Source organism: Ursus americanus, chromosome 34 (assembly GCF_024610735.1).
Source record: "Ursus americanus isolate L20-20 chromosome 34, mUrsAme1.1.p, whole genome shotgun sequence".
Classification (NCBI taxonomy): Eukaryota; Metazoa; Chordata; class Mammalia; order Carnivora; family Ursidae; genus Ursus; species Ursus americanus.
Genome location: NC_142160.1, coordinates 29,415,189 through 29,438,247, shown reverse-complemented (window position 1 = coordinate 29,438,247; position 23,059 = coordinate 29,415,189). Strand labels below are relative to the sequence as shown.

Genomic DNA, 23,059 nt, shown 5'->3' with positions numbered 1-23,059 from the left:
AAAAGTGATAAATACAAAACAAAACATATCATATCAGGCATATCAAATACAAACTGCAGAAATTAAAAGACAAATAGGAAAATCTTGAAAGAAAGCAAAGGTGGAAAGGACATCATACCAATCACGGTGAGCTTCTTATTAGAACCATGTGAGCAAAAGGAGTGGAGTGAAATTCTATGTACAGCGAAATTATCCTTCAAAGGAGAAGGAGAAATAACAAGTGTCACAGACAAAAACTGGAGGATTCCATTATCAGAAAAGCTATCCTGCAATAAATGTTTAAAAAAGTTCTTCGGGCAGCAAGAAAATGATATAATCCAGAAACTTGGATTTACATAAAGAAATGAAGGGCATTGGAGCAGGAATAAATGATGGAATAAAATGTTTTTCCTTATTCTTAACTGATTTAAAGATAACCCCTTGTTTAAAGCAATAGATGTAATAATGTATGGGCCGTTGTAACATACAGATGAATGAATGGTAACAGTGTCACAAAGGAACAAAGGGAAGAATTGGGGATATTGTGTGATAGGGTACCTGCAGTACATGTGAAGCAGTGTAATATTATTTGAAAGTGCATTTAGATTAGTTACAAATGTATATCAAGTCTAGGCAACTGCTGGAGTTTTTTTTTAAGTATAATTTATATGGTATGAGAGGAGATTAAATGGAATCAGTAAAAAATATATTTTTTTACAACTTTTAGTTAAGTAAAACACAACTAAAATTTTTAAGTAATCTGTATCATAATAATAATGATAACAGTAGTCACCAGGACCTTTAGATTGTGGATAAAATATTGCTCACAGAAAATTTTATAGCTCTTCAACTTCTAACACAAACCAAGTGAAAATGAACAAAATATTATAAATGTGTTTTCAACTTTAGAATGTAAGTGATGAATAATATAGTAAACCCATGCAACATGGCAGAAAATAATATATAGAAAAGTAAATATTCATGAATTTAAAAACAAATTCACAGTAAAATCAGTAAGTAAATCCAAATAATTTCTTTGAAGAAAATATTGTAATTGAAATATTAGCTAATAGTTTTAAATAAAGAAAGCATAATTTCATGGTATTTTAACCGAAAATGAAGAAATCATCATAGACACAGAAGAAATTTAAAAATAATTTTGTATTTATTTTCAAAAATGAACTTGAAATACAAAATTAATTTGGAGGAAATAGTCATTACCAAAACTAACTCTAGAAATTATTTAAAAAGAAAATCAAGCAGACCAGTTATACCAGGAAAAAACATAAGCAAACTGATCCTCAAATAAGCACAGTTCTTCTCCAAGGTCAAGACATTTCTAAAGTGTGGGAAGATTATCAATCCAACAGTGAAACAGTGTGATTCTTTCATATGGGGACTAGATAAAGTCTGAAAGTGTTACGAAAAAGTTAGATACAGTGTCTTTATTTCTGTCTTCTTTGGTAATTCACGTTCTTGTCTTTCAAAGTTTACAGCTAGATTATTAGCAATCTTTCCCTCATGCTTCTACTTCATTACTACATAGCCACTTAGAACGCTGTTCCCACTCTGCTTTGGAGTCCATTCAAACATGTTATGTTTTATAGGAATTTTTGATATTAATGTCTTACTTCCCTGGTTTCCCAATTTACCAGGCTTAGTTCTTAGAAAAAATTCTTAAAATAATTCCATAATATACATGGTATGATTCCTTCTGTATCTAAAAAAGGGATATAGTGTGTATGCATAGAAAACTTTTCAAGAGATGCAAAAGAACATTTTCAACAGTGATTACTTCTGGGAACCTGGGGAAGGACAGGGGAATTTAACATTCTTTCATACTTTTTGAAATTCTTTTACCATATATGTGTTCATATTGAATAAGCTAAACAGGTATTTAAAAATATTTTAAAGTAGGGGTGCCCAGGTGGCTCAGTTGGTTAAGCATCTGACTCTTGATTTTGGCTTAGGTATGATCTCAGGGTCCTGAAGTCCAGCCCCCCATCAGCTTCATGCTCTGCTCCATGGGAGGTCTGCTTGAGATTCTCTCCCTCTCCCTCTGCACCCACTCCCCGCACTCAAATAAATCTCTCTGTCTCTCTCAAACAAATAAATCTTTAAAAATAAATATTTTAAAGTAACATATTTTCATTTCAATTTGGATTCTGGGCATAATGTAGGAAAGTCACTTTTACAATAGCTATTTCAGGCATATTTTCAGTTAAATAGGCAATGAAATTTTTGACCAAACAAAACCGTGAAGATCTTGAATCATGAAAGTACAGGTTTGGCCTCCATAGAGAGTATTCTAAAGTCAGTATGAGATGTTAACATGTAAAAATATTTTGTTGTTTTTAACAAGCAGATGATAGTCAATAAACATTAGTGAGTAAAAGAATGAACCCATGTTGTCCACTCCCACGTTGATTCTGTTTAGTTGTAATCATTCCTTTGACATTTCTCACTCTAAAAGGCATAGGTGCGCATGGAGCATTATGTGTAGGGCTGCTTTCACAATCCAATGCGAACTAATTCATTCAGTCAAAAAATCTATCTAATATTGTTAATAATTAGTTGGACAGTTAGGTAGTTAGGGCCAGGGTCCCCAAAAAGAAAACATGGAGTCAGGACAGCTAAGACAAAACAGCTCTAACATCCTGTTTGCGCTTAGATAAGATCATCAGCACGTGAACATTAACCTGTAGGTAGAAGGATGTGTGATCAAAGCCCTGGTTGGCTTGTCTTAGCACACCCTGGTTGCTTAAGATAGTTCTGCAAAAGAGCTCATAAAAACCCCTAGACTTAGAAACTCCAATGGCAACCCTCTTGGGTCCCCTCACTCTTTGGGAGCTTTGTACTTCTGCCCAATAAACTTTGCTTTGCTGCCCACCGCTCTTCGCCTGGTCTGCCTCTTCATTCTTCATAGTGGTATGACCAAGAACTGTAGGCACTAAAGGAAAAGTCCTGAAACAATATCATGGACATCAAATAATTGGTTTATCAACTAGGTTTTCTACTTCTCCTTTGTTTCTTGTAGTATTGAATGGGTAGAGTATAAGACTGCTATTTAGTTGACCTGACAAAGAAATATTTAAATCAGTCATTATTGAAATGTATTTTTTTTGTAGCTCAACAGTAATGAATAATGAGTAAATTACTTTCCAACTACTGTTTTACCATTAAATGTATATTCCAAATTAGCCTTTTAAGGAAATTATATTAATGAGTCATAAATCCTTCTGTATGAAAAGACTTGAGAAATTATCTAATATAATATTACCCTATGGCAATTCTGTCAGATGACTGATTATTTATTTTTGCTCTAATTCTTCTGGTGACAGAAATCTCACTCCCTAACTATAATAATAATTTCATGGAAGCTGATATATGTACACTCTGTTCTTTCATTCATCACAATTTAGTTAAAATTTTAAACAGATTTCAGTCATTTTTCAGGAACTGGTTTCTATTATTAATTACTCATTTGGTCATTTACTTAGGATAAACGTGATTTTAAAAATCACACTCAGGTTTATATCCTTCCTGTCTGTGCCTGTGAATGTTTAAACAATTAATGCATAAGATTTCTCAGCTACTTTTAAACTCCCCAGACTAGGTTTTATGAAGAACTTGGTATAATATTTAATAAACAAAAAATGATTAATAGAATTTCATTGACAACAATTAAATTTACATATTTTATTGCAGCTGAAATCATGTGTTTAAAAGTAATTTTTATTCTAAATTTAAATTCCCATGATTAAGGTGTATAAGGTTGAATTTTTATTTGTTTAGATTTCTTTTCTTTCTTTTTTTTTTTAAAGATTTTATTTATTTACTCGACAGAGATAGAGACAGCCAGCAAGAGAGGGAACACAAGCAGGGGGAGTGGGAGAGGAAGAAGCAGGCTCACAGCGGAAGAGCCTGATGTGGGGCTCAATCCCGTAACGCCGGGATCACGCCCTGAGCCGAAGGCAGACGCCCAACCGCTGTGCCACCCAGGCGCCCCTAGATTTATTTTCTGAACAACATTCCAGGCATTTAGGATGTCTGGTGTCAGGCGGAATCCCAGAGTAACGTGAGTTCTCTGCTACCTACTTTAAGTGAATCATGTGTTGTAAGTTCTCATTTTTAATCTATCAATTAAGAGTGTGTGATGAGATATTTGTCATATTGATTACAAAATTTAGAAGCTACCTAAACTTATTGTTTAAGCTACCTAAACTTATGAACTGCTGTTGATATGCTATAACAATGCCATAAAAGGGAGACAGTATAGCATAGTGGTTAATTTCTTGATCTCTGAAATCAGACACATCTGGATTTGAATATTGGTTACATAAAATCAACAGGGTGACCTTGGTCAACTTATTTTGCCTGACACTTAACTTAATTGAAGTGAGAATACATGTGCAGACTTTCTCACTTAAGCCTTTCCATTGTTAATATGCTTCACAATAGAATTTTAAAGTGTGTTTATTGAATGGGCTAATAGCTATTTCCTGTTCACTGAGGTTAGTTTCACAGGTATTTTGTAACATTCTACTGCCTGGAAATAGTGATTCTCCTTTAAAGGATTCCCCAGGTGTGCTGGGTTGCACAAATATTTGTTTTCCTTTAATTTAATTTTACTCAATAAACTTTACTCTACAAACTATATTCCAAACTTCTGTATTCCATCTTGCTTCAGACCATGGGGATTCTAAGGCAGAATTCCCCAGGTGAATGAACTGAGGACTATTAGGTCACCAAAGTATAGTTTGGTCATTGAGAGCTGGCATTTGTGCTGGAGCAGCTCCAAGGTACTCTAGTGGCATCTCAGTAATAACCACAGGATATCACAAGGAAGGATTTTTAAAATGATACAGGCATTTCTGAAGATATTGCCTTTTAATATCCTTTTCTTGTCTCCATGTTGTTGGTGTTGTTGTTGGGTCAGGTAAGTGAGATAAAATTAAAGTTGGTAGTCTGCTGCAATTCTGAATTGTAAGGATTCTCTCTCTCCTTTTCAGTTCATGACTGAATACCTCCCAGGTGCTAACTTTAACAGGCTGCATGGGTTGTTCCACACATCTGGATTATACCCTGATTTCTGGGAAGACTTTTTTGTGCCTGGATCATAGCATATCCCAGGAGGGGCTAGACTGACTTGGACAGTGATTATTAGGTACACTGCTTTGGACTGGGCCTTGAAGGTTTTTGAATACTCATTAAGAATAGAGCTTTTGTTCTCCTTCCGTGTCCCGTACTTTTAGCTCGGATAAATTCTGCTGGTTGTTTCTATTTATTCAAATTTATTTTACAGAGTACTGAATTTTCTACTCCATTGTCCTTGAAGCTATACGGAAATCTAAGTGTGACCCTAGAAGTATTCCAGGTTTCATGCTTGTGGAATTACAGGTATAGGTAGGAGTGGGAAAGGAATGAAGATGGGTAATATTCTATCAGTCTGTCAGGTTTAGAGAACCCTCCTCTGGAAATAAAAGTGTATTATGTGCATGAGTCTCGCTTGGTAAAAATATACTTTTTAGATGAGTTAGTTATAGTGCAGTGCCTTAGAAGATTCATTATTCAAGTGTAGAGAAAGCCATTTGAAGTTTAACATATCAGTGGATTGAAAATAATTAAAGTAATATCTGTACTTTCACAGAAGGATTGGTTTGTAGAAGACATCATAACTTGTCTGGTAGATCACAGAATCTTACAGGACACAAGTCCGGCCTGGTGAGAAGAGTCCGTTAGGGAGATGCAAGAAAACAGAAACAAGAGAGACTTTCAGTGATTTCTCACTGCTGGGATCACGTTGTGTTTCTTTATAATATTATATTTTATTCCTTCTCACAAAATTCATGGGAGGAATGCACAGAAACTTGGTTTCCTCTGGTCAAAAATATAAATTCAATATGCAAATTTACTATAGAATTTTCAAGCTTTGGTTTTTTTTCTATTGGAAAGACATTAGAGCAGTATTTATTTCATACCTGTAATTTCTTCAAGGGCATAAACTATATATTTGGATATTATTGCGTGGATCATAGACTTTTCAGTGATAGGGATGTGTTCATAGGGAATCTCTTTACAAAGGCTTCCATAAATATACAAATACCATCATCAGATAAAAATTCCTAAGAATATGTTCTATACTGATTTCCAAGTTTCTTGAAGTGGGGGGGATATAAAATAAATAAGTAAACTGACATTAAAAAAATCATTTTTCAAGAGACTATTTCAGTTGGCTGGATGTCATGAATATCAGTTATTATAAACATATCAAAACTAGTTTAAGAAATTTAGAATTCTTTAGAAATCTAATAGAAATTAGAGTGAAAAGTTGAAAAATGTCATATTTGGTCCAGTTATTTCTAACCCGTATTTAAAAAATAAAGAAGTAATAAAGGGAAAACTCATTCAAGGAATTAGAAGATGAAAGTTTGTATGTATCCTCATAAACATTTGATCATTTTGAACTAATCAAGATTAGTAGAAAAAAAGTGACGAGTAGTATGAAAAAAATGGATAGTGATAATTTTCTATTTATTTTTGACTTTCATTTTTTATTAGGGAGAATAAATTTTCACATGCAGAAACAGCTAACAATACAAATAATTTACAAGAGAAGTATGCACTGAGATAATTGTAGGTCTCAGTAGAAGGACATGGAAAGTAAGTCCACAGTTCAGGTTAGAGATAGTTTAAAAATGAAGGAAAGTATTCGGTGTGTTGATGATGACAGGAATATCACCAGGTTGTTGCTTGTACATTGTCACCAACACTCACAGCTTCTGCTGCTGCTGTTTCTACTTCCTCCTTCATTTAATAACAATCAAAAGCTTCATTTGAAGCAAGTAATGTAGCTCTGAACTGCAGTGAGGAGTGCTTTAGGATGTGTGGTCTGGGAAATTCCCTGAACGGACGGGATTCAGAGATGAATGGAAAGATAGGAATTAAAGTTATTATGGAGAAATCTGAAACATAATGTAGTGTGTTTCCTGAGAAAAAAATTAGGACAAAAATATTTAGACAAACATTTAGCCAATAAATAATAAAGTAGAACTCACCTGGACACTGGGATGCATGGGGGAAATGTCAATGCCGATGTTCAGGACCCCGTCTCACCGCCTGTGCTTCCTAAACTCTCAAAGACATGGATTTAGACAGTGGACCCTGAGGGCAGCCTCTTTAGCATGGCAGGTTTCAACAAGACTGCACGGTTGTTAGGTCACTTAATATTTTCTAACTTACTGTTGCATGTTATTCTGTGGAAAATGGTGTTAGCTGGAGTCTCTCCTATCAATTCTTTTTTATTAAAATTAAAATAAGATAGACATGTATGCTTCAAAAATCAATTCTGGATTCAAAGTAGCCTTTGAACGAACCCTCCCTCAAACTTGATGGATTCACTGTCCTGGCTTGTGGTAAAGTGACAGGCGGGTTGTGAGGGATTAATTCACCCTGCCAGATGCTTAATTGCATTCGTGGACCATGTAATTAGCCATTTTATGGACAGGATCAAAAATATAAGGTAATATATAATAAGATACTATGATTATCAGATCATTCGTCCATTCATCCATTTATCCACACGTTCACAAACATTTACTGAACACTTCCTATGGGCCAGGATTTGTTAATAAGATAACTGTATCTCTTTAGGGAGCTGCTAGATGTGGTAGGAGCGATATACAGAACAGAGTAGTATCATGAACATTATGCTTGCACAGCATGACATGAGAGCATAAAGCAATGAGATTAGTTGCAGCTGGAAGAAAGAAGGCTTGTCCTTGAGGAGGTGTTTCGTGAGCTGTACTTCCTTGTGAAAAGCAGTCAGCCAAACGTATGAGTTCAGTCATAGCAAGCAAGGAAACTTAACAAAAACGAGGTTATTCAAGTAGTTCAAGAAAATTGGAGAGTATTTTTTGGGAATAGGGGAGAATCAAGATGCGAAGCTGGGGATAGACAGAGGACAGATCACCTATATGAAGGAGTCCAAACTTTTGTGCAGGAGTAAAAGCCATGGAAGGAGTTTAAGCAGAACTGTAACCAATCAGAGGACTCTCACAGAGACCTCTCTTCTTTTACTCTCTCAACTGATTACTTCTATTTCTCTTTTCTCCTACTTTTTTAAATCTTTGTCAGTTCCCTCCTTCTCTCTCTCTCTCAAGATTTATTTATTTCATAGAGCACGAGAGAGACAGAGAACACAAACAGGGCGAGGGTCAGAGGGAGAAGCAAGCTCTCCGTTGAGCAGGGAACCCAAGTGGGACTCGATCCTGGAACTCCGGGATCATGACCTGAGCCCAAGGCAGATGCTTAACCGACTGAGCTGCCCAGGCGCCTGGAGAAAGAAAACCTTAAGCAGGTTCCACACCCAGTGCAGAGCCTAGCACAGGGCACCATCTCACCACCCTGTTGAGATCATGACCTGAGCTGAAATCAAGAGTCAGATGCTTCACCAACTAAGCCACTCAGACACCCCCCTTTTTCTGTCTTTTAAAAATCATCTCCGTCCTTAATCAAAAATGTATCCATTCTCTCGCTCTCACACACACGTACACATATCTCCAGAAAAAAATAGTATTAAAAATATAAATATATTTGAGGTTGTACCTCAAGATGGACCCCTTGCTGAGAGCTTTTGCCATATTGATAGTTTTGATTTCTGGTGAGAAAAGAGTTGGTCCCTTACTAGTAAAGTTTTATGTCATTTTTTTAAATGTTTGTGTTGTGTTTTTTCTTTTAACATGCTGTACGGCTTGAATTTTCACTTTTGTAATTTTTTAATTCTAAAATTTTTAAATTTTAACATAGTGTTTATTAGTGCCTATATACAATATAATGATTCAGCAATTCTGTACGTTATTCAGTGCTCATCATAAGTGTACTCTTAATCCCCTTACTCATTTCACCCAACTCCCCCCCCTTTCCTCTGGCAACCAGTTTGTTCTCTGTATTCGGGTCTGTTTTTCTGTTTCTCTCTTTTTTTCCTTGTTTTGTTTCTTAAATCCACATATGAATGAAATCATGTGGTATTTATCTTTCTCTGACTGATTTGTTTCACGTAGCACTATATCCTCTAGGTCCATCTGTATTGTAGCAAATGGCAAGACTTCATTATTTTTAATGGCTTTTTAATGGAATATATATAATTTTCCACTATATATACAGTAGAATATTAACACACACACACACACACACACACACACACACAGAGAAAACACCACATCTTCTTTATTTATCTATGGATGGACACTTAGGTTGCTTCCATTTCTTAGCTATTGTAAATAATGCTACAATATAGATAGGGGTGCATGCATGTTTACAAATTAATGTTTTCAGTTTCTTTGGGTAAATACCCAGAAGTGGAATTATGTATTGGAAAAGTCAGCTACATCACCTGATCTTGAAAGTAGTTGCTTTACGAAGAAGAGATACTGTGGTGCTTAGGACATAATGCCTGTTCACCAGCCCCTGGCACCTCATGGGTGTCTCCTGTGTGCCTGTGTGTGCCCAACTGTTTTGAGAATCATAAATAGATCCCCTTCAGTATACCCCGGATACCCCAGGCACTTTTCAAACTGCTGCTTCTATGCTGTATCTTTGTTATGCTGGCTCTTTAAGCGCAGGGACTCAGTTTCCTCTAGTCCTTAGGCACTCTCAGAGCTAAGCCATCTGATTTTTAATGTACCTGGAGTTAAGCCCCATTGATTGTAAAAACTAGAGAAGTTAAGCTCCACTGGTTTTCACAGCCAGTGTTATGGGGCTCATCATCTCAGTGCAGGTCCACCGTGCCTGGAGTGCCTGGTGTGGTGTCTGATCCTCTCACTTCTCTGTGCCTGTGATGTCCCTCCTCTTTGTTGTTAGTGTCCCAGGAGCTTGATTCCAGGCCACGTCTCTGCCCCTTCCTACCCTTTTCCACGTGGCTTCCTCTCTATGATTAACTGTGGAAAGTCTTTCTGCCAATCTTCGGGTTATCTTCAGTTAGTTGTGTTAATGTGGCTGTTATCTTGGTGTGTCCATGGGACAAGGAGAGCTCAGGGTCCTCCTACTTCACCTTTCCAGAACTCCCCTGGATCTGATCTTCACTTTCATGTTTTCAAAAATCCGTGTGTTGTTTTTTTTTAATTAAATGCTAATTCCTTGTAGAAGGCATCCAAATTGCAGAGATAAGGATTTTAGAAAGTTAAAGTCATGTATAATCAATCACATTTACTATATTAATAATTCTAAAAAGCTAGGCATTTGTTCTTGAAGATGTCCTTATGTGCATATACACAGAATCATACTATTGATTCTATTCTGCAAAAATTGAAAGATTTGGTATTAATTTATATTTTGGTTATTTACAATTCTTTGTCATTGCTGTTGTGAACTAGTGCACTGAACATGTAAATATATATCAACACTGGGCAGGTAAGCTGTGGCATTTCCTTTTGATTATGATAATATGAATTTAGCCCTCTGTTTAGGGTTAGGGGTCTGAGGCACCTCTGTTCTTGCCTATACTTGGACACTTTGAATTCTAATAAATATTTATTTCCACTCTCACCAATCATGCATAAAAATTCCCATCATAAGGACTCCTTTGAGCATGCTAGGATTAAACTTTATGTTTTTATTTTTCCAGTTTTTTGGGGGGTTTGCTTTAGCCAATATGTTAAGAAAGAATGATAAAACAATACAAGACTTTTGTTTTTAAATTGCATTTTCATAATGATTAGTGAGGTTGAATATTTTTAGATAAGTTTAATTTTCAATTGTTGGTTACTTATTTGTATATATTTCTATTTTTTAAATTGGAACTCACATTTTAGAGTTAGTGCACTAACATATTTTAGCATAAATCATCTATACTCTTTATGACAATATTGCCTCTTTTCTCCCATTGAACTGTGTCAGCTGAAGTCAGCTGATAATAAGTCAAGAAATCCTGAATTTTAAAAAATAAGGAAAAGGAGAAGAGTGAACAAAAGTCACCCATTTATTTTTATTACTCGGAGAAAATGATTGGTAATTTCCTTTTAGTGCATTATCTCTGAGTCTAAAGCAATTCTGTCTTCGCCTTATATAATTGTGATTATATGGATCGTACGTTCTGCATCTCAAATATTTGTCTTTTAAGGCCCACACATTACGTAGTCAAAATATAAAAACACGTGGAAGCTTCTTGTAAGTCACATCCATTGCCATTCCGTTCTGCAATTGTCCTATTTCTCTGTCCAATTCTTATTTATTTTTCCCCGTTATTGGCCATATTCTCCATTAAGGGCCCTTGTAGCAGAGCCTCCTAGTATCACTCCCATAGTGTTTCTTCTTGGCTACAATACCCGGCTCATGCCATAACCCTCGGGATGCTCGTTTCTGCTTGACCTGGCTGCCCTCAAGTCTACTCTTGACTACATAGCATCCCTGGTGATTCCACTAACATATGCAGTGCAGGCTTGTGCCCAGGCTGAAGCCCGGGCATGACTGAAGTGGCAGGGAGAAGTCAAGACATGAAAAAGAATGGTTGTCAGCGATGTGGGGCCTGGAGGAAAGCTTGGTGGTAGCAGTGCAAGAGGGAGACCCATGGTATTCCATTCACAGGTGGAATAAGCATCAATAATGCTTGGTTGTGAAAAGGAAAAGTAGTTTACAAAATCATATAAGGGAAAAAATTAATATTAGTTGGCTTCCTGTGAAATTGGTATTTGACTATTTTTTGATCTATCAAAGTACCAATTTCATATGCTTCAAACTAATATATAGATAGATAGATCTATATCTCTATATAGATCTATCTATATATCTCTATATAGATCTATCTATCTATATATCTATATATAGATATCTATATCTATCTATCTATCTATCTATATATATCCATCCAGAGATCAACAATCTGTTGCTTTTTTAATTTCTGTTTTTCTAGCTTAATTTTTTTAAAATATTTTCTATACATTTCCTTGTAAACTGCTCTTTGTAAATAAAGGTTTATTATTTAAATTTTCATAATTTTGTACATATAAGGTTGAATACCTTTCCTCTTTGAATATACTATAGATAATTCCATGTTATCTGAATTTAGGTTATTTCCATTTTTTTCCTTTTTATAAATAATTGTATAACATTTGCCTAATAGCTAAATATTTTGGCTTATCTGTTGTTTCTACCTTAAGAAAAATTTCTTGTAATATAAGTCTTAGTCCTAAAGCGATTTAAAGATATTTGATATGTATTTTGAAATTGTGTTCTGGAGAAGTTTTATAAATTTGTGAATAATAGAGACTGTTTCCTCATAGCATAACTGATGATATATTATTCATTTATTCTTACATAATAGCAAATCCATATTGTTTTACTTACATTTCTTTGCTAGTGAGTTTGACTATTTTTCATATGTTGACTATTTAGATTTCTTATTCTGTCCAAGTTTTTATGTGTTTGTTCATTCAAAATTTGGTTCATCATTATATTTAATAGCTATTTTCCCACATTTGTCTTTTTTTCTAAAAATAGTATGTAGAAGATTACATTTTTGAATCTGAAGGTGTCCATTTTTTTCTGCATGATTTACACATGAGGGAATATGCTTAGATTTTTCTCACACAAAGTATTATGTAAAAATAAGCCTATATTTCTTCTATTTTTCCATTTCTTTATTATTTCAATATTCATTAAAATGCATTTTATATACTGTTGTAAGGTCACGAATTTACTTCTACCAAGTTTGGTTAGTTATGTCAACACCATTTATTGATAAATTTATCCTTTCTGTAGTGATTTGATATGATCTTTCAATAGACTCCTAATAGATCTCTCTCTTCCCTCTGGATTACTCTGTTGCATTCTTTACTTTGCAGCTACTGTCAACTCTTCAAGGTACTAATATTATTTCACTCTTCTACTTCAGTGGCTTTCTATCACTTCTAAGATATTGACCAAATTCTTTATACAGAGTAGAGGGCTCTACCTTGATCAGACGCTTGCTGATCTTTTATTTATTCCAAATTGTTCTGTTTCTTCATTCTTAGGAGTATTTCCCATGTTTTTCTTCTCGGTAGATCACTCTTCCTACTCTTCCTCACTTATTTAACTCCTACTCATCATTTAGATCTTAGCACAAATGTCTTCTTCCAGATCACAGCAGATGGCACTGCTATGAGCTCTTATAATTCTCATACCCTTTGTTCTTTTCTTCAAATAACTTATTACCATTATAATCATATAGTTATGTCATTAGTTATTTAATGCCTAGCTTCACAACTAGACTACAGACTACATAAAGACAGGGCATTTATTTGTCACGAGCACGCTATAAAGGCGCACACATGAGTTGTGTCTCTCCACGATGTCAGCTTTATTCAGTCATAAAGCAAAATTAAATCACAATTATAAAGCAGGTTCAGGGTTCCAAACTCAATGACATTTCACCATGCGATTAAACTTGGCCTCCTACACAGCACACAGAGCAGGACAGAAGACAAGCCACATAACAATCAAGATAACAGAAGGGTGTAGGAAGTTGACGAACCAAACTCAAAGTCAGTCTGTGGGTGCACAATTGAGTTAAGACCTCCCTCTCCTCTGGGTCAACTCTGGCCACTTACTGCTTCTTAAGTTCAAGCAGTGAAGGATCTCCATTCTGTTCAGAGATCAGTCGGGCAGAGCCTTTCATGGCAGTTGCCTTTTCTTAAGTGTCAGACATAGTGGGGTCAGGTCTGAAGAGTCTGACAGTTTATTGCCAAGATCCTTCAGTTTTTAAAGGGATTTAATCAGTTTGGGGTCTCTGCAGACTTCCTCTGGTTTTGCTCCTTATCAGTTCTGGGGTGTCAGCTGACGTTGGTCCTGGCGATATCTCCTAGCTACAGTCCCTTAACTGCTTGCATCATTGCATGACACATGCACCTTCTTGACATGAGGGACTCCCTTTTGCTCTGTACAATAGTATACCCCAGAATGTGGCACAGGTACGTAGGTCTTCATGATAGCTGCTTAATCAACATTTATTAAATGAATAAACTTTCTATGACTTTTTCAAGGGACTTTTGTGACAAGAGTGAAGTTTTTTCTTTAATGTCAGAATTTGAAACTCAATGACATCTGTTTCTTTCAATAGCTCTGGTGCATCCCTTTATAATTATTTTTATTTGTCCCTTTCAGGTAACACAAAGTCAATGAATAAATCAAATTACTCTTCAGTGTCTGAATTTGTGTTGCTGGGACTTTCTACCTCTAGACCAGTGCAGCATTTTCTCCTTGCCTTCTCTACAGTGTTTTATGTAACAATTGTTGTGGGAAACTTCCTTGTTGTGTTTGTAGTGACCTTTGACCCTTACTTACATTCCCCCATGTACTTTCTTTTAGCTAATCTCTCATTCATTGATTTGTGGTTTTCTACCTTGACGGTACCTAAGATGATTCATGACCTGTACTCTGGGGACAAAACCATATCCTTTCAGGGATGTGTCATCCAGATATTTGCCCTTCATGTCCTGGGTGGATCAGAGATGGTGCTGCTTGTTGCCATGGCCCTGGACCGATATGTGGCCATATGTAAGCCCCTCCACTACCTGACTATCATGAGCCCGCAGATGTGCATTTTACTTCTGTCTGGTGCTTGGGCTATTGGCTTCATTCATTCAGTGGCCCAGTTAGCTTTTGTTGGCCACTTGCCTTTTTGTGGTCCTAATGAGATAGATAGCTTTTACTGTGACCTTCCTTGGTTTATCAGACTTGCCTGCACAGACACCTACGGAATGGAATTCGTGGTTACTGCCAACAGTGGGTTCATTTCCATGGGCACCTTCTTCTTATTGCTTATCTCCTATATCTTCATCCTGGTCACTGTGTGGAAACGTTCCATACGTGGTGGTTTGTCTAAGGCCTTTTCTACTCTGTCAGCTCACATCACCGTGGTGATTTTGTTCTTTGGACCATGCATCTTTGTTTATGTGTGGCCATTTCCCACCGTGTCAGTGGATAAATTTCTTGCCATTTTGGACTTTATGATTACACCCATTTTGAATCCTGTTATCTACACATTGAGGAACAAGGACATGAAGATGGAAATGAAGAGGCTGCGTAGTCAACTCCCGAGTTTGAGAATGATCTCCTAAATAACTCACAGGAGCACAAGTTACTCTATGCATTTTCAGACAACTTCAACTAATACAGATTCTTAAATAATTTTACAAAATTTGAGGCTGTTTTTTTCTAAAGTCACCATTTTTTAATATTCAGAATAGATCACTAATTATGAAAGTATATGGAACTATCAGTTAACTCTCTAACAAGTTGTTTGGCAACTGAATTAAAGTCCCAAGAAAAGTTTATGGGAAGTTGATAAAAAAGCACAGATTATAGACTTAGAATCTGCTGAAAGTATGACCTCAGACATTAATTAGACCGTCTAGATTCAAACTGATCAATTTAGAGCTAATATATAGAAACTTTTGAGGGAACTATGAAATATACAGCTTTCCTTCTATTTAAACCTGGGATATGAATAATTCAATTTTATTTTTTCTGAAAGAAAAAAATATATGAGAGATGATTTAAACTCTGGAGGAAAAAGGAACAAAGAGGGAGATGTGAGGTAGATAGAAGTAATAAGGAAAGATTGAGATACATAGGTGGGAAAACAAGAGGGAGAGCCTTAGAGATAGCTTGTTTCATGTATTTGGCCTATGTCTATTATTCTCACCCTTGCTTACCTCAATTCCATGTACTGAAGCCACCTCCAGTTGGCCTAGGGCAGGGAAATTATATATATATATATATATATATATATATATATATATATATATGCACATACATATATATATACACACATGCATACATATATAATCTTTATTATACATATATAATATTTATATTATACAGATTTACATATCTTATTGCACAATTTTTGAACTTCTGACTTAATGTCTATGACTCAATAAGCAGATATTCTTTAAATGTCAAATAGATATTAGTCTGATCATTTCATGATTGATATCATTATTGAGCAATTACTTTGTCCACGTTGTTTGTTGACAGTTTTTCCTCCAGGGACAGGTCTTGTATAACTCTTTTCTTAAGCTCAAGCTATGGGTCTCAAGTATATGTGTGTGCATGTGTGTGTGCAGAATCTTTAGAAATTGTGAAACTAATTTAATGTATATTTTGGTTTGATAACAAGAAGACCAAGCCAAATTCACTGCTAGACTATGAAAGGACTCTACATCCTGAGTATTTGCAATTCTTTCTGGTTATACAATCAGTAATATTTTACATTTTTCCTGTATTGTTCCTTAATATTTATGTTTGCAATGGATTCTTACCGGGTACATTAAATTGAAAAGGACAAACATAAAGACCGATTTCTGAGTGAGGATTCTGCCATACTCTTGAAGCTAGTAGGAAAAGGGAGAAGACTAAAGTTCTAAGCTCAAAACTTCTGAAGGGCAGGGCACCTGGCTGGCTCAGCTGCAGAGCCTGTGACTCTTGATCTCAGGATTGTGAGTTTGAGCCCCACTTTTGGGTATAGAGATCCCTTAAAAATAAATAAATCTTTAAAAAAATTCTGAAGGGCAAAACTGAATCACCTAAAATCTTTCAGATTGAGGAGCAAGAGATCCATTAGAATCATAATTAAAATTTGGAAGGGATATATCCAAGGAGCAGGTGTAAACCAAAAGTATACTAAGTCTTATAAAAGCTACAATCCGATTCAAAGAAGCTCAGTACTTGATTGGAGTAAGGTGATTACACTTTCAAAGAAGCTCAGTACTTGATTGGAGTGAGGTGATTACACTTTAACTTTTTATGCCTGATAGACGAAACAGTAAAGAGTTTCTGGAGGAATATATTAAGTCAAATCTATAAGATTTTTTTATACACAATGCCTAAAACACATAAAATAGGAACATGCAAAGAAGCAGGGATATATGCCTCGTAATTAAAAGGAAAATAGTTAAAAGAAGAACACAGAGGGCTCAACTGTTAAAATTAGTAGAGTATAAAATCACTATTTTAAAAAAGAACTTAAAGACTTGAAAAAAAATGGAGAAAACAATAGAAAAATTTTAACAGAGAAATGGAATATCTAAGGAAGACCCAAATGATATTTTAGAACTGAAAAAGCAAATAAAGCTATGGATTTAAGTGGGCTCACAAACAGTGAACACAGAAGAAGAATCAGTGGATTCAAAGACAAGTCAACAGATAGTAACCAGACTGAGGTACGGAGATATAAAACACACAAAAAAACTAAGAACGTATACACACACGCATGCACAGAAATAATAATTATTTTAAATAAGGGTTTGTGTTTCAGGTGCTCTATTTGGGGATGTTACAAAGTACACAAGACCATGTTGCTTTTAAAAAACAGTATGAAATTGGAGCCTACTCCTCGGCCTGGCCCTCGGCCCTTGGAGCCCATTGCTACCACCTGTCTTGAGGGCCAGGACTTGCGTGCTCGCCTGCAGCACTGGGTGGGGCAGCAACTGCTGGAGGCCAGCGTGGGGAGGATCAAGGTCTCCCAGGCAGCAGCAGAGCTGGAGCAGTATCGCATGCAGAATGCCTGCAAGGATGCCCTGCTGGTAAGTGTTCCAGCTGGAAGCAATGCCTTCCGAGAGCCCAGATCCTGTGCATTATTCTAAAGGCTGTAGAGGAGAAGTTTGCTGAGGAATGCTTTTCAGTGCAAAGCGATGAATGACTGCCTTCAAGTCTCAAGAAAATGCTTTTCTCCAGCCAAATGACTTTCATATATTTTAGACCTTTCCTGTGGCTTTAGTCCTGTAGTCAAAATTCTACAGAAATTGATGAGTTTCTACTCAGATAAGGAAACTGGATGAAGGAGTACACTTTAAATAATAATGGCCTGATTCTTTTGGTAAAGTGTTTTTATATTTAAGACCAACAAAAGTTTGGGGCACCTGGTGGCTCAGTCTGTTAAGTGTTTGACTCTTGATCTCAGCTCAGGTCTTGATCTCAGGGTGGTGAGTTCAAGCCCCATGTGTACAAGTAGTCATGAGACTCTTTAAGAAAAAAAAATGATACCGCCTAATACACCCCTTTCATAAAGGAATTACTAGTGTTTTTATACCCAGAATATTATGTTTGTTTTATTTACTGGATGTTTCCATTTTGGGAAGGAAATATTTTTGTTTGTTAAAAAGTTGAATATTTGTAATTTGTTGTTCCTAAGGTTTTTATACCCTAACAAAACTTGTTCTTTTCTCATGAATTTACAGTTTCTAAATGAAGACAAGCAAGTAAAAAACTGGGGGAAGAATAGGCTTTATTAATCAAATGATGTCTTGATTTTTTTTAAATGAGAAGGTTGTTTTATTTGTAACACTAAGGGAGCTGTGTCTTAGCAAACTTGTTGGGAAAGATTCATGTTGTGTTGGCTATTAGATTACCTCATCCTGTGTACAAAGCAGACTTGGTCTCTGTCTTCTTAAGTTCCTCTACTTTACAGTTGTGGTTATACTTTAAAAAAATACTACATTATTTCATGTCTTTAAAAAATGTTTTAATGTGATCATCAGAACATGCAAATGATTAAACACAAAGTGATGTGAAAATATGACAACCTAAAGGAGTTCTTAATGTCACAAGTGTTTTACTTTGATGATGTACCTTTGATTTAATTTGGGACACTTTGGAAAGGATGTTTTGTGCTTGTAATAATTTTTGATGAGTTTGGAAATAAAATTTCTCCTTAATTCATCACTTAAAAACAGCAACAGGAACTTTGAAGTATATCTGGTCCAGGGATTTCAGATAAGGAGATGTAAATTTGCATACCTTTTTGAGGCATACAGTGGGAAGAATTCTTAAGAAAGTTTTTGATGTGGGGCCTCCAGGGCATGGTCAAGAAAGAATCCCTGAGATGTTTTTGGTACAAAAAGGTGCTTTGGGGATGTGAGAGTGATCTGGCTGCGACATCTGTCACCCCATTCATCGCCAGGGTTGATTCAGCTGATCTGGCTGGCTAGGCGGGTGTCCCCTTCCTCCCTCACTGCTCCATGTGTGACCCTCCCGAAGCTGTGTGCTTGGTGGAAGAGGACGACCTTCCCCCATAGAGGAGAACCATTCTTCAGTCAAGTGTTCAGGAGTAGCTGCGCTCCCCTGCTAGAACCTCCAAACAAGCTCTCAAAAAGGTGCTTTTGTTACAGCACGGGGATAGGACCCATGGGCAGAAAGGGCTGCACTTCTGCTGTGTGAAGCTGGTGGTTATACGCTTGGTGTTCAAGGGAGAGGGAACATGCAAGGAGTGTTAGATCACAAATGTTTTCTTCAAATTTCTACTCCTAAACTACTTTTGCGAGACTTCTATGGTGTTTTACAGTAATTTTAACTATTGGTGAGATGTACAGGCAGTCATGAGACCTTTTAAAACTGAAGCAACTGGCACATATTTGATCCTTATTGGAGCTATGCAAGCTTCAGATCAGCCTTCTGGGCTAAAGCTGAACATTCTGCTTCCATTCCTCTTCAGTTATGTTGTATGTAGTAATAACGAACAGTTCACAAACTTTGTATATAATCCAGTTGCTTACAGGCCATCTGAACACTGAAGTGAATTAAATGGATAATTTATTCTAAAATCAGACTTTTGGGCCTCACTTTCAGAACACTTTTCCCTATTTATATCTGAAAAAAGATAATGAACTTTCTTACCCATTTACAAATAGAAAGAAGTAAAATCCCCAAAGGTCGTTAGTATATCCATATTTGTATTTAATTTAGCGCATGTTCTGAAGATAATTACACTGTTTCACAAACGACTAAAATATGAGGTTGAGGGGACAACGCTCTCATCAGATTATGATTCATTTCTTTTCTGAGTATGATAGGGAATACTTAATTATTACCTTTACAGCTGTCTCTCCAGATAAGGTAGCTAAAATATTAACTGAGAGACTAATTTATCCATTTATAAATATAAAGAGCAACATTCAATGCACTGACCTATTGACCAAAATTTAGAGATCTATGTGAAATGCTTTGCTCAAAGAAATGCTTAGCATAATAGAAAATTTTAAGATAAGGTGTTGTAGTAGCAGCACTAATACTAGTAAGTAACATTAACTTGTTATTAATTTTAAGTCATTCTTGAGCACAACCAAAATCATAGTCGTAGAGATTTGCCAAATTTTCCAGACAGGAAATCATTTTGCATTCCGTGATCAACAAATGATTGTGGAATATGATAGAATTGGCATAAAAGTTTTACTAGAGATACACATGATTACCATATGTGAACTGGGGAATGCTTCCCAGTCCCAAGCAACAGGACAGGCATGGCTAATTTAGAGATCCTACGGTGGGCATTCTGATACTGTGAGACCCTGAAATACAGAAATCCATATGCCGACATCATAGTCTCTTAATGGCATTTTTAATTTCTTTGTTCCTTAGAGTATAAATGGCTGGATTTAGGAGAGGTGTGATGACAGCATAAAATACAGCAAGAAACTTGTCCACCCAGGTGATGCTGAGTGGCCACAGGTAGATAAAGATGCAAGGCCCGAAGAATAACACTACCACTGTAATGTGGGCAGTGCAGGTGGAGAGAGCCTTGGATGCCCCATCCTTAGAGTGAAGGCAGATGGCAAGCAGAATATAAGAGTAAGAGATTAGCAACAGAATGAAGCAGATGGTTGCCAGTACCCCACTGTCAGCATTTATCCACATTTCTAGAATAGAGGTGTCTATGCAGGCCAACTTGATCACCAATGGAATATCACAGAAAAAGCTATCCAATTCCCTCGGTCCACAGAAGGGCAGCTTTATAATCATAGCTAGTTGGCTTATTGAATGCACAAACCCAATGATCCATGATGTCATCACTAACCCAATGCACATTTGCCTGTTCATGATGCTGAAGTAGTGAAGTGGCTTGCAGATGGCCACATAACGGTCATAGGCCATTGACACAAGTAGCACCATCTCACCCCCTCCAAAGAAATGTCCAAAGAAAATCTGACACATGCAGCCTTCAAAAGAGATGGTCTTGTTTTCCTTGAGAAAGTCTGTGATCATTTTAGGGGTAGTGACTGAGGAAAGGCAGAAATCAGTGAATGAAAGATTGGCTAACAGGAAGTACATGGGGGAGTGGAGATGAAGGTCAGCAATAATTAGGAGCACAATGCAGATGTTGCCTAAAATGGTGATCAAATAAAGTGAAGAAAATATCACTAGTAGGAAGGCCTGGAGCTCCCATGAACTACAAAGCCCCAAAATAATAAATTCAGACACCACAGACTGGTTTACTTCTTCCATTTAGTCCAGTTTGTTCTAAATTTATCTGAAGAAAAGACAGGCAATTAGATTTTCTGAATAAACAGTATATGAATCAGGAAGATTTCTTCTCCATTGCTGATGAAAGTGTATACTAATATAATCAGTCTAGAAAAATGTTGGCCTTATCTTGTAAAGCTCAATATTCACAAATTCTGTGGTTCATCAGTTTCACTCCCAATTCCATACCCAAGATAAACTCTTATGTATGTATATAAAGAGAAATATAATAATCCCCATAAACAAGACAATGGAATGTTATTCAGAACCATAAAAATTACAATTATAAAATGATATAGATGTATCTTAGACATAGTAATGAAGGAAAAGGAGTCCAAAATGGATCCACCTAGTACAATTTTTATAAAATGAAAAGCAATAGAAAAATAACAGTATACATTGCAGGAACTCAGATAAGTGATAAAACTATATACAGAAAGAGAAGATGTACGATGTAAATAACCTCAAGTAAGGGGAGGCGAAAGGTCATCATAGAGATGAGCACATAAGCAGTTGTATGTTATTAACAATTGTTTAAATCTTGTATTAGATCTTTGGGTCATGTTTTTATCAGCATAATTTTATCATTAAATAAACAAGCAAAGAAACACAAAATGGGCTTGCAAAAATAGTGAGACTATGTTATGAATCAAGAATTATGATCAATTTGGGGTGCCTGGCTGGCTCAGTCAGTAGAGCATGCAACTCCTGACCTTGGGTTTATAAGTTCAAGCCCCACAGTGGGTATAGCAATTACTTTAAAATAAAATCTTTTTTTTTAAAAGAATTACGATCACTTCAATACTATAGACCTGAGGTAAAATAATATTTTTTAAAATGATATTTTATCATGTAAGGTATGTATGTTAGAAAAATAGTTTCTATTTATAAATTTGAAAAACTGAGACAATGTTTAACACATTATTGAAGGTTAATTTTTTTAATGAATAAATAGATGAATCAATCAGTTTTTAAAAAGAGATAGTAATAGTATTTTTGACAAAAGACAAAACTTTTTGACTAATGAACATAGTTAACTAAGTACAAGAGGAGATAAACTATCAAAAAGAAGGTAGTTAAAAATCATTAAAGAATAAATGTTCCAGGCGTAAAGAAAGGATGAATCATGAGCAACAGGAAGAAATTGTTCTCTGTTCATGAAATTCAAAGCTTATGTAACCTGTAAGAAATTACTTACAGCCTGAAGTATACCTCAGCCATAGTGAATCCTGAAGTTTGGTTTTGAGTATCAGACTCTAAAATGTGTTTGAAAACCATTGTGCCAGACATAGTATAAGACCATCGAATACACAATCTGCTGTTAGGTTTCCAATTCCAAGCAAGATGGCTTCTGAGAAACTAAAATCTGGAAATCTCCGCATGGACTAAAATGATCCAAAGTCTGTAACTAACTCTGGGAGAGAGACTCTGCATCAAGCTACTGGAGGAAAATATTTTTTTGAATTACAAATGAGAGTTTCAGAGTTAGGCAAATTCCTTCATTTCCCTCATATCCATTGGAAGCCATTTCTGTTCAGTCTCATTTGCTTTAGCCTAAGAAGTCATGATTTTTGAAAGATGTTCCAGGAAGAACAAGAAAAGAAAGTCTTTGGCAGAAGATTTTCTTTTGCAATAGCAAAGTAAATGGCAAATACAAATTAATTAGATTTCTAATCAAACAAGGTAGAGAAATTTTAAGTTTGCCTTTGAAACTTGTCATTTTTGCTGTTTAAATTAATTACTTTAAAAATCGAACAATCCTATCAAGCTAGAAAATAGATTCATATTCTTTCTCTCTCCTTTC

The 23,059-nt window shown here is 35.9% G+C and overlaps 2 protein-coding genes across 2 annotated transcripts; one reads left to right on the top strand and one right to left on the bottom strand.

Moving 5' to 3' along the window:
- The first annotated feature begins 14,129 nt into the window (after positions 1–14,129).
- Positions 14,130–15,074, top strand: LOC123781461 (olfactory receptor 4F6-like). The gene has a single exon (XM_045780942.2). The coding sequence runs from the start codon at positions 14,133–14,135 to the stop codon at positions 15,072–15,074; it is 942 nt and encodes a 313-aa protein (XP_045636898.2). The 5' UTR covers positions 14,130–14,132.
- Positions 15,075–20,331: 5,257 nt separating this feature from the next.
- On the bottom strand, positions 20,332–21,240 carry LOC123781456 (olfactory receptor 4K3-like). Its single transcript, XM_045780928.1, has one exon. The coding sequence runs from the start codon at positions 21,235–21,237 to the stop codon at positions 20,332–20,334; it is 906 nt and encodes a 301-aa protein (XP_045636884.1). The 5' UTR covers positions 21,238–21,240.
- Between the last annotated feature and the right edge of the window lie 1,819 nt (positions 21,241–23,059).